This window comes from Passer montanus, unplaced genomic scaffold, assembly GCF_014805655.1.
Source record: "Passer montanus isolate IOZ18808 unplaced genomic scaffold, ASM1480565v1 scaffold52, whole genome shotgun sequence".
In the NCBI taxonomy this organism is placed as follows: Eukaryota; Metazoa; Chordata; class Aves; order Passeriformes; family Passeridae; genus Passer; species Passer montanus.
In genome coordinates, this window is record NW_024370152.1 from 4,186,901 (window position 1) to 4,199,805 (window position 12,905).

Sequence of the window (12,905 nt, forward strand, 5' to 3'; positions counted from 1 at the left end):
GTGGAGCTGAGGAAGTCTGTGTGGGGAGAAAGCAACACCACGCTAACTGCAGCAAGTACAACTTTAAATGGGACAAGGTTTGAAATCTGGTGAGGAAGTACATATTAATACATCCATGTTTATCTTCTTAGGCAAGTCCAGTTTGTAGCTAACTTTGTTTAGTCAGCACTGAAGGGTGCATCTATGTATATAAGTGTTTAAAGAGAGTGACAGCAAGAGAATGGAGTCAGGCTGTTCTCAGAGGTTCTGAGCAAGAGGACAAGAGACAGTGGGTGCAAACAGGAATTTCCACCCGAACATGAAAACTGTACTGTGCAGGTGACTGCATACTGGAACAGGTTGCACAACAAAGCTGCGGAGCCTCCCTCATGGGAGAGATCCAAGAACTCTCTGGACACAACCCCCTGCCATGCCCTCTGGGATGTCGCGGCTTGAACAGGGAGGTTGGGCCAGATGACCGGCTGTGGTCCCTTCCAACATGACCGATGGTGAGAGTCAGTGATTCTCTGGCATTCCCAGTGCAGCCTCGCTCGCTGACGAAGCTCCCCACAGGACTCAGCAGGCGGGAGCGATGGCGAGCGCAGGGGCAGGCCGCGCTCGGAGCCAGCGCCGCCGCTCGCCCCAAGGCTCCTCCGGCCCGCGCCGGCCGCAAGGGGGCTCTGGGTGCCGCGCCGGGCGCGCCCTGGCGCGCGTGGGCGGAGAGGCGGAAGCGGCGGCGCGGCCATGGCGGCGGCGGGCGTGGGGCAGCAGTGGGTGCTGGTGGAGATGGTCCAGGCCTTCTACGAGGTGCGGCCGGGCAGGCGCCCCGAGCGGGGCGGCCTGAGAGTGGCTTGGGGCGCAGGGAGCGGGGAGGTGTCGCCGGAGCTGCCCCGGGAACGGCGGCGGTGGGTGGTGAATCGGGAGCGGGGTGCGGGTCGGTGTGCGGCGCCGGGCTGCACTCGCTGAATCGTGAGCGCGCCACGGCTCTATCTGGAAAATATACACGCACGCCTTGTTTCTCCAGGTTCATAAAAGGACATTTAAGGCGTGTAACAGAGCATTAAGCCTTAAGGTTCACAGGATTTTACTGGGGTCAAGGTTTGTAACTTCGGAACGTCGTTTGCAAAGGAAGAAACAGCGTTAAAGTGTTAGGGCTTGAGTTGCCTCCTGGAGGACATCAGCTGTGCGTGTTTGTACCCAGGCTTTGTTTCGTGATGTTAAAAAGGATGTCCTGATGATAGGCGGTGTTTTTGTGTCCCTTCCTTTGGCAAAGGGTGGTAACTTTTAAAGAATGTATGCAAGATTTGCAGTCCAAATATAGAAGTGCTTAGCTAATGAAGCAGGTAGCACGCTGTAGTGCTCTGAATCCAGGATAATTGTAGGCACTGAAAAAGCACAGAGACCTCAGTGGGAGTATACTGTGTGTTCTTTAGATGTCGTGTCATACGTGTTGTGAACGTATTCTTAAAATGTGTGGTAAACAGAAAAGTACTCTGCAGTAAGTAACATTTGTTATTTGCAGTTCGATATGCTGTAGGACAGGACTCTACTGGTTTTAAAAGCTTGCATCCAATTTACTTTAGTTTCTGGATGTATGGTAAGTTCTGCATTGTTGGCAGGTCAGATACCACCAAAAATGCTGATGTGTGGGATCAGTTCCCCTGACTTGAAGAGGGAGTGTGCTCATTTGTGTGTACTTTTAGTCTTTTAAAAATAATAGACAGGAGCCTTTCAGAAATGGAATAATTAAACTCCTCATTAATACCAGGTGTCTAATAACTCCACATCTACTTCAAACTAGCTGTGATTCCAGAGCAAACTGATTTTTGTCCCCCAGGCACTTTAACTTGTATCAACTCTCATTTGCTTTGTGTATTCCCACACTTTGTGTCCACACAAGAGAATAAAGGACACAAGGACAAAACTAGTTGAGCCGACTCAGTTGTTCTATACCTGATCAAAGTGCCTGTAAAACTGACAGAAGCTGGCTGGCTGTAAGAACAGAATTGTCTTTCCTTGTAAATACTGGCTGTCCCTGCTGGTGGACTGTAGGTTGCAAAAGTGGAGAGTTGAAGTGGCTTTGTATGGATGTCACAGACTTTCAGGCTCTCAGGATACTTCTGCTTGTTTTGAAGGCTGCCTGTCTTCACAGGTCCTGACTGGTGCAACCTGTATGACTTAATGGCCTTTACTCTTGCTATGCAAATTTTTTGTATGAACAACAGACTAAATCCATTCAGACTTGATAGTTTAAACAAGTAATAGCTGAAAAACATTTCATTTCCATATAATTAAAATTTTCACTGATTTAGAAATATATCAGCTGATGATCAGCTTTGGGTTTTTTTCTAGGTGTGCTAGTAGGGACAAAATGGTTGTGTTGTGTCACACTGCTTTAAATAGAATTCTCTCTAGACTCATTTTTATACTTTTGTTTTCAGGCTCCAGCTTACCATCTCATTTTAGAAGGAATTCTAATACTATGGATAATCAGACTTCTTTTCTCCAAGACATATAAGCTTCAAGAGCGATCTGATCTAACACTTAAGGTATAGTGAAAAAATATTTTTCTTTAGAGAAACAGTTTATAGCAATTCATGTGTTGAATTGGGTGTTGAACCACTGCTGTGTTATAAATGGTTTTGCTTTTTTTTCTTTAACTTCCAAGGCTGAGCTTACCTTGCACTCAGGAACTGCTTGTTGCTTAAATGTGTCAGTTTGTACTTTTAAAGTAGCACTGTGTTTGAGAGTCTGAGAAATAAGAAAACTGATATGACAATGACTGTTAAGCTATGGAAAGCTGTCATTAGCTCTACTCAGTGGAGGGCTTTATTTTAAAAATGAAAGAGCTATGTTAAAAACGCCCACCAAGCAAAATGAACTGTAAGACTGTAGATGGTAGGAAAATGCTCAGGCTGTATATGTGGTGTCTGTGAGTAATAACTCTGAGAGTTTACAATGAGTTCCACAAAAATTGTAGTTTAGCAGCAGTTTTTTTCTTTTACAATGTTATCCCGAGAAAATAAAAAAGCCATACTTGTGAAGACTGGAATTTCTTCCTGACTTCTGGCTGTCAACTGTCACAAATGAATAAAGTTTGTTTTGAAGATGTCCCTGGACTAGCCTCATAGTAGTGCTATCTCTTATACATAGGATAAAATACTGAAATTTCTTCATGGTACTAAAGAAACTTTGTGAAATATATGGGTATTTTTAATGGGTATATGTAATTCTCATCTATGTCATGTGTTTGCATGCTTTTTGATTTTATTCTCACTAATGATGCATATTAAAGATACATGCTTAATGTAATTCATCAATGAACAGGATACGAGGACTGTAGACACAAGTCTATAATTGTGAGCAAAACTGTAGGCAGTGTCCTCATTTGGGGAGCACTTATTAAATGAGCTTAAGAGTGTTCTAGAGAGCACTTCAGCAAGTATTTACTGGGACAGCCAGCATGGCTTCACCAAGGGCAAGTCCTGTCTGACCAACCTAGTAGCCTTCTGGGATGGAGTGACTCCATTGGTGGACAGGGGAAGGGCTACAGCTGTCATTTACGTGGACTTGTGTAAAGCCTTTGACATGGTCCCCCTCGACATCCTTCTCTCTAAACTGGAGAGAAATGGATGTGGTGGTAGGTAGATAAGAAAGCGGTTAAGCCGCCTCACCCAAAGGGTAGCGGCCATTGTCTCTGAGTCACAGTGGACATCAGTGACAGGTGGTGTCCCTCAGGAATCTGTACTGGGATCACTGTTATTTAATATCTCAATTAATATCTTAATTAATTTAATACCTTAATTAATGGCTTAGATGATGGAACCAAGTGCATCTTCAGCAAATTTGCACATGACACCAAGCTGAATGCTATGGCTGACACATTTGACAGAACAAGACAGAAAAATGGATCCATGGGAGTCTCATGAGGTTTTACATGGCAAAGTGCAAAGTACTGCACCTGGGTCAGAGTAACCTCTGGTACTGGCACAGGCTGGGGATGAGCAGATGGAGAGCAGCCCTGGGGAGTAGGATTTTGGGTGCTGGTGGGTGAGAGTCTGGACATGACCCAGCCATGGGCACTGCCAGCCCAGAAAGCCAAACATGTCCTGGGCTGAATCCAAAGCAGCGTGGGCAGCAGGGGAGGGAAGGGATTCTGCCCTTCTGCTGTGGTGAGAATCCCACCTGGAAACCTACATCCAGCTCTGGGGTTCTAGCACAGTAAGAATATGGAGCTGTTGGAGTGGGTCCAGAGAAGGCCACCAGGATGATCAGTGTGAGGTGCCTCTACTATGAGAAAATGCTGAGATAATTATTTGGAATTGATTAGCCTGCAAAAGAGAAGGTTTGGGGGTGACCTAAGTGCAGCCTTACAGCACCTGAAGGGAGCCTACAAGAAAGATGGAGGGACACTATTTTCAAGAGCTTGTAGTGACAGTACAAGGGGGAATGACTTCAAAGTGGCAGGTTTAGATTAGAAACTAGGAAGGAATTCTTTACTGTGGGCATGGGGTGGCAGTGGCACGTATTGCCCAATGAAGTTTCGGATGCGCTGTCCTTGGAAGGTGTTTAAAGCTGAATTGCATGGGGCTCTGAGCAACCTGGTCTGGTGGAAATTGTCCCTGCCAATGGCAGGGATGTTGGAATTAGATGGGCTTTAATGTCCCTTCCAACCCAAATGCTTCTACAACTGGAGGCAGGAAGTGAACTAAGCAGGAATCAAGAATGGCTGGTTCAGTTTTGTGCATGGAAGAGTTATAATTGATCATGGGATACTCAAAGTTTGCCATCTTTGATAATAATACAAGGAGGAGGAATGATGAATGCAAAGGGACCTCCAGTGTGGTGAAACACTGAGTGCTCATATCATCTAGGAAGAACATGCTGCAGCCTTAAAGTAGGCCCAGATTTTCAATCTGAAAACTAGTACTCTACTAGTACTCTACTAGTTTGTCTACTCTAGTAGACAAACTCTAGTTTGTCTACTAGAGTTTTCGTGCATCAGATAGTTTTTATTTCTAGTATTTTGGATGATACTTTCTTTTGTTTTTAAGAGTCATTCTCTCTGCAGTAGAAGGCAGGAAAAGGCTTTTTGCAACTCTTTGATAACTGGTGACCCAAAAAGATGAAACCTGTCTTTTCCTTACAAAGTAAAAAATTGGCTCATATATCTCTATGTGCATCTTGGATTCTATCATGCAGTTGCAGGTCATCATCTTAATTTGTGACTGACCATTTTGCTGAAGCTGAAGAAAGTACGCAGAAAAATCTCTAATAGTGCTATGTGGGGAAGAAAGTTGTTCTGTGTCTGTTTAACTGAGGGCGATAAGCAGCTGGGACATGTAGCCAGTCTGCTACATTGGAAGAAAGGGTTTAGAAGGATGTCAGGAGGAAAAATGTGGAAATGGCTTAGGCTTAAATAACCTTACTTTAGCAGTATGACATTTATCCATAGTATTAGTATTAAAATTCACTGTCAGGACAGCTGTTAACAGGCCTTCTGAAAAATAGGAGCATGCAAATATGTTATTGTTTGTGATAATACTTTTGTTGAGATTTATAAAAACTTTTCTGAGGTTAAAGGGCAAAAAGGAATGTGAATACTAGCAAAAATGCAACCAGGCATCAAGAATTACCTTGTATGTAGACTAGATACATTGATTCACCTGCAGATTACAGATGCAAAAAGTTACAGAGTGCAGTGAGCCATATTGCAGCAAAGGGTTTGACTGTTAAAAGACGCCAGCAGCTTGTTACCTTTATCTTGGTGGCAAAAAAAAAATAGCGTGGGTGAAACATTCTTTGTTCTGATCCTGTGTTCAAGTTAGCTAGCCCTGAAGATGGTGCGAGTTAGAGTAGCTGACTGTATCATTGACCTTTGAAGATGGAAGTAGTGGTTGCTTTAGAAAGAACTGTATTTGGAAGGGAAAGTCTTGTCTACAGGTAGTTCACTGAAAGTAAGCATAAATACAGCAGTGTGGATAGTGTGAATACATCTTCTATAGTCAGAAGAGTTAAGCAAACTGATATGTCAGAGTCATGGAATTATTCCATTTCCGTTTCTACAGTGTAGATAATTCTTGTGAGTAGAGCTCATGTCTTTTGTGTAGGGGAATAGCTGTGAACACACAGAGACATGCCTTCTCCTTAAATTTCATGAAAAATCTGCACCTAATTGGCTTCAGTCTGTGTTGTGGATTAACCCCAGTGGGCTTGAAGACTGCTCAGCTACTCACAGAGCAAAGGAATAAAAGCAAGAAAACTTGTGAGTGAACGTAGAATTATTTAATAAGCAAAAGAAGGTGTAAGAAGACAGAAAACAAGTAATGTCTCACTCTCCGCCTCCAGTGGATGGACCAATATCAGACAGTTCCCAAACAAAAGGTGACTAAATTCCTTAAAACCCCTCTTCTCCTTTTTGTTACTGTGTGACATCATACAGTATGAAATCTATTTTTCGTTAGTATAAGCCTGATTGTGTCCTTTCTCAGTCTCGGGCACTCTTTCTCAATCACTCATCTATTCACTGCGGGAAGGGAGCATGAACTGTGCAAAGGCTGTTCAGCAAGAGATACAACTTTAGTGTTTTACCAGCATTGTTTTGGTTACAGCACTGTGTGAGCTGCAGTGAAGGAAATTCCCACCCTCACAGCCAGACCCAGTACAGTCTGTTTCATACAGTATAGGATCCCATACAGGCTGGCTTGTGTGCGTGTGTTCATCTACATGTAGAAACATGTTCAGTAAAGAGACTGGTTTGTTTTCTGTCTTGTTCTAATTTGAGTCATGCTGTGGTGTCCAGTCTTTACCACACCGGAAAGAAATACTAGCTTAGTCAGGTAGAACCACTGGAGGCAGGCCTGCTCAGGTGGTAGAGCACACACTACCTTTGTGCCAGCCATTCATGTAATGGTACTGGAAGTTTCTTTGTGAATTATTGTTGGGAATGCTGCCAGAGCAGAGCTGGCTCCATGTAAAAAATATTAATGAAGAATACAATTACTGCACAGCCACCTTAGTGATCTGTTAGGACAAGTCAGTCCTGGGGAACAAGAAGGAAATTTTATATATTGTGCAACCTAGTGCACTTAGGAGTCATGCTTCCAAAACCATGAAGAAATCCACCCTGAAGGTGGATTCTACGTTCAGTTAAATGTGTATGTAGCAAGAGTACTGCGAAATCCAGTGCAAAAATCACCTTTCAACTGGCTAATTCTTATGCTTTGGTAATAGTGTTTGTAAGTATTCCTACTGCTTCTTTTAGAAAATAGTATCTCCCAAATCATTAACTAAAAAGGTGGAGTACTTCTCTGATACTCTGATACTCTGATAAGTTCCTGATAGTTCAGTGTTTAAGGAAACATAAATAAGTCTGTGGCCCTAGAGCGTGCTAGACATGGATTCTTATGGGATTTCACACAAAGTAAAATGTGTAGAAAGTGACAAAGTGACAACAAGGACTAGAGTGGGCTGTGGAAGTTTGCATGGCAGCATTTAGCTGTGTGTGAAAAGAAGGTGCCCTACAGGTCTGTTTGTCTTGTACTCTACAGTAAATGGTAATGATACTGAGCTTTTCTCTCAAAATCTCAGAAGTACTCACTAAGAGTCACATCGTCCCGTTTGCAAATGGGGGGAATAGTTTTTTCTTTGGTTTTAGAATTTCAACTAAATTGCAGCAGTAGCATGGGATGCATTTTACTCCAGTCAGGAGTCTGGAAAGTTCCTCTTGGAGACAAATGTTCAATGAAATGAGAAATACATTGACCTTGAGAGCTGTTTTGCAGGAACAGCACTCACAGACTAATCAGATGTTGTTCTGTAGGGAACAGCAGAGATAGTCTGCTCTTGTCAAGGTTTTCAGTAATTCTAAGCCGAGACTCCCTAGGTAGGTACAATTTCTCTTATGTGTGTGCATACATACATACTTTGAAAGAAAGAAATTTTTAACTGACATGCCCATTATTTGTGCCAATTTATCCCATTGTGTTACATGAGTCCAGAAATACTGTGAAATTAAAGAGTTGAGGACCAGTAAATAAAAAGTTTTATTAATCTTTTGATATTAATGTAGAATAAGCATGTTTGGCAAGGTTTCAGAACACTAGTGCTAGCTAAGAACTGTTTTCGTGAACAGAATTGCTACCTTTTCTTAAGAACCTGAGTAAACAAGGCAACTTTTTTTATAATTTGGGTTGAATGTGTTTACATCCAAATATTTTCCTTATCCAAGATGTATGGCAATTAAGAAGTAAAATATGCAACAGAATACAACCACCCAAAACCATTGTATCTGTATGTGTAGGTATCTGAGTGTCTTTAGGTAAACAGATTTTAGATGTCTTTATGTATAAATATGCACGAACTAATTCAAGATTCCAGTATATGTAGGGTTAGGCTTCAGAGACCAGAGAATTCAGAGTCCAAGGGATATTGGGGCTGGAAAAGTTATGCCTAGTAGATTATAGCAAGGTACCAACATTGCTGCCTCCACAGCTTTCTAGTATGGGACAGCCGTGGAGGTGGGGACTTTAGCCTCTGCACCAAGCTTATATTACCGTTAGGTTTCAAAGAGCTAGAAAGCCTAAAGCTAAATGTATAAAAAGGTATGTATATTATAATTTATAAAATACAGTTACAAGCATTTTACAGATTATATTTTCATGTTTATTATGTATTAGCCATAAAATAAAATATATACACTTTATGATGTTATGTATATTTTATTTATTGCTTATATGAATTAAAAGTAATTATAAAAGGGCAAGAGGAAAAGTTTAGGGATGAGTTAATGTACACTGCAGTCCAAGAAGGTAGAAACTGAAAGTTTGGAGTTCATTCTCTTCATCAGGTGAATGTTTTCAGTGCAGCAAACTCAGGAGAAGTATGCAATTCAAGTATGTATAGAGGACGTTACAGTGTGAATTAAAAAGATGGTTTATCTGTATGTTTGAAAATTAACTTTTTTTAATATTGGTGTGAAATTTTATCTGTTTAGAAGGTAAGAGATAAAAGTACTCTGATGTTGGGTTAATGCACGAAAGTCTGTTTCTGCCTTCTGTTGTTGTTGAGAGGAAGATGGTCATGTTTACCCTGAACAGTCAGAAGGTCAGGCCAGTGTACTGAGGTATTTGGTGAATATTTGCAGTATCTAGTCTGCACTGGTGGATGGCTGGTTTAGATTGAGATCGGTGCTTGTTTTAATCATCAATATCTCCAGTCCCCTCCTCTGCTAAGAGCTGGTGGAAACAGATGACATAGGATGTGAATATGCAAATGTTTGTCTATGTCCATGAAAAAGCAAAATGCTGTGTAGTGGATGAGGAGAATGAGTGTGAGCTAGAATTAATGAAATGGTGTTGTTTGAAAGGACAACTAGACTTCTACATATTCTAAGTTGTGTTAAGAGAAAAATTAGGATGTTGCCATGTCTCATCTGTGGCTTGTAACCTACGCTGTTAAGTTTGTTTGCAGCAAAGATTGTAAAGGGAAGAGTAGAAACTTCTTAGAAATGAGTGTGAGTGGGGGATAAGAATACTAATTAGAAATTGCTTGTTATCTTTATGTTCATAAATCTTACCTGCAATTGGAATGTGCTAATTTACTGTAGTTAGTGTCCATCTGTACATACTTCTCTTTTTTCTTTCTGCTAAACTCGTTGACAAAGGTATTTTAATTGAGCTTGTGTCCTCAGTAGCTAAGCTGTTTGATGATGTTTTGCACGCTTAGCTCAAAAATTTGACTTTAATGAAAAAGCTAAGTACATGCTTACACAGTTTCAATTCTGCTTTCTTTGAAGAAAATTAATTTTATGTTGCCTGCTCTACCTTAAAGCTGTTCAAATGTTCTGTGTTCAGGTCCCAAACAGAAGAAATAGCATGTAGTCCTGAAGGACCTGAAGTCTTTCCCTCTAAGGCATTTGATGTCAAATAAAGCTTTTATTTCTTCTTCCATAACTGACAGGCTGCACCCACTTCTCACCTGATTTATTCTGCTGCCTAATAAAAACAAACCAAATAAACCTCCCCTGCTAAAACCCCAAACCAAAATGAAACAACACCAACCAACAGCCCTCTGCTCCAAAATGAATGCAAAAGTCATTATTCTAGATACACACTATACATTCAGGATTTGGAGCCTTTCAACAACTACTGCAGGAGCAGAGTGAATGCTGTGTGAGCATACGTCCTCCTTTATGATTGTTAGAAGTCTTTTTTCACTCTTTTGGAAAGGTATAAGATACTACTGGGCAACTGCAACACAGGATGTGTTTTCCCAATAGCATCAGCCAGTCTAGGTTGGGATTGGGGCTCTTGTTGTGGGTTCTAGTTTAGACATATATACCATCCTGCTTTTGCTGACTTAGTTTTCATCTGGATCTGAATAAGGCTTTTGTCTATTCTTTTAACTGCTTCTGCCAGCACAAGGAACAGGAATGTTTGGATGGGAGAGGACTGCACAGTAGCCAGCTGCTGGCTTGTAGGGTGGTGGACCAGCACCCTTGGAGTAAAATTATGTTTTTGATTTTTTATTTTCCACCCAGATAGTAATATGGTATAGAGATGCCCACTAGTGTTGTGAGGTTAGGATGGAGTTTTCTTCCTTGGGCTATGATTGTGGTTCCACTCTAAGATTAACCTGAATTTAGGTACTGCTTTGAAAATTAATGTGACCTCAGTATTCCTCCATGGTTAGGTGTAGAATATGTGCTTTAGTAGTTGTTTTTACCTTTTCTTGAGCACTTGACAGTTTTTCGCTAGTGTATCCTTCTCACATATTTGTTACTGTGCTAAATATTTTTTATGCCAGATTCTTGAAACAGCACTGTTGAAGACTTGAGAATGTAAATTGAGGCAATTTATATTAATTTTTTATGTAATTCATATTCAGTTGCATAAACTGTAGAGGAGAATTTTCATATTTAACATGTTGAATGAAACAGTATTGATTACAATTTGGCAGGGATGTCATGTTAGTATCTCATCTCTTGACTGTAGTATAAGATCTTTAATACACAGACACATCTGGTCTGTGTTTCTTGATAGGGAATAAGATATCAAGATCCAATTTCATAATTTGAGCCTCTCATTTAAAGATCCTGAGGTAATGCCAATTTTAAGTGTTTCAGAAAGGTGACATGTACTAGTATACATGATTTCTAATACAATTGTTATCAACTACTTATTAATGCATAATGTATTTTCTAGGGGAATTCCCTTCTCAAACAGTATTTCTTTTCTCCTGATCAGGAAAAAGAAGAGTTGATTGAAGAATGGCAGCCAGAGCCTCTTGTACCTCCTGTGCCAAAAGATCATCCAGCTCTCAATTACAACATTGTTTCAGGGTAAATGTAACCAAAATAAATTCTGTTTACTTATTTCAACTCAAATACTTGATATCCATATTCTGCAGCTTTTTGCTCATTAAGCATTTCCATATCCTTAAAACCTTTAATAAATTAATTGCACTTTGAGAGAGCAGGACTGAATTTGCCTCTGAAGAGGTCTTGGCTTTGTAACATTATCAAGACTATGTTACTAAGATCTTTCTTACTTTAAATGTTGTCTTCTGTTTTTGGGGTGGTTTTTTTTTTAAATATTGGGGGTGGGAGAAGGAATGTTGTATCTTTGCCTTCATTGTGGTTCTCTATTGTTTGATATTAATTTTTTTAATATTTCCTGAAAATATAGACATCCAAAAGTGGATACCACCTTCTTACATCATCACTAATCACTTTAAAAGAAATTCTGTGTGTAGCCACTTGGCACTTTTATCTGGTTTAACCTCAGCCAGCAGCCTAACCCCATGCAGCCACTCGCTCCCCCATCACTGGGACTGGGTGGAGAATTTGAAAGGTAATGGGTTGCGATGGAGAGTTTTATAGGGAAAGCAAAAGCCACGCAAACAAGAAGAGCTAAGCAAGGAATTCATTCAGTGCTTCCCATGGGTAGCCAGATGTTCAGCTATCTCCAGGACAGCAGGGCCCCATCACATATAACAGTTGCTTGGGAACACAAATGACATCACTCCAAATGTGCCCTCCTTCCTGCTTCTTTCCCCTGCTTTATATTCTGAGTGTGTCATGTGGATGGACCCTTTGGTCAGTTTGGTTCACCTGTCCTGGCTGTGTCTCCTCCCAGCCTCCCATGCACCTCTAACTTCCTTGCCAGCCTGGCAGTATAAAAAGTAGAAAAGGCCTTGGCTCTGTGTAAGCCCTGCTCAGCAGTAACAAAATCATCTTTATGTTATCAACCCTCTGTCCAGCACAGATCCAAAACACAGCCTCATACCAGCAGTGATTGTTAAGAAAATTGAATCTACCCCAAACCCAGCACACACTTCATGGAAAGTAATTTTTCTTGGGACAATCAGAATTGGAAATGCTGGATGGTAGAGCTGTTTTGTGAGGAATTTTATGGGTCAGTGTTTCTTTCTTGTGTTACAAGGCTTTTAAAATGTCTGATGACTTAAGCAAGAGTCACATTATTTCAGAAATTGCTTTGAAGCTTCTTTTTACAATCTTCAGATTTGCGCGTTACTTTACTTTGTAAGCGTTTGTAATATCCTTCTATTGACACTAATGATTTGAAGTAGTGTCATAGTGAGTTCCGTTTTGATGGTTACGCTGCCACAGAAAAGTCTGCCGTGTAAAAGTGATGCCTGTTTTAATTAATTGTGATGTGAACAATTTTTCTGTTATTCTTCATAATTTTGAAACAAGCTGTACTGTAGAGTTAAAGGAAGTGTTGACTGTTTAAAAAAATAGAACAAATATATATTTCAGAGTGATTCAGAAAATGTTTAAATTATTAGAACTTTCTAGTGCTTATAGCTAGGAAATGTTAGAATGTTAATGTGTTGTGTCTTAAACTCAACAGTGGCTGTGGGGAAATCTTGACATTTGTCTTGTAATATTTAAGCTGCCAACT

The 12,905-nt window shown here is 40.7% G+C and overlaps 1 protein-coding gene across 1 annotated transcript in view; it reads left to right on the forward strand.

Annotated features, from left to right (window-relative positions):
- The first annotated feature begins 687 nt into the window (after positions 1 to 687).
- Positions 688 to 12,905, forward strand: part of SPTLC1 (serine palmitoyltransferase long chain base subunit 1) — a 35,150-nt gene continuing 22,932 nt past the window's right edge. The window contains exons 1-3 of the mRNA XM_039724128.1: positions 688 to 786; positions 2,421 to 2,528; positions 11,226 to 11,320. Coding sequence (XP_039580062.1) covers positions 724 to 786; positions 2,421 to 2,528; positions 11,226 to 11,320 — 266 coding nt within the window. The 5' untranslated portion in view covers positions 688 to 723. The remainder of the gene's footprint in view (positions 787 to 2,420; positions 2,529 to 11,225; positions 11,321 to 12,905) is intronic.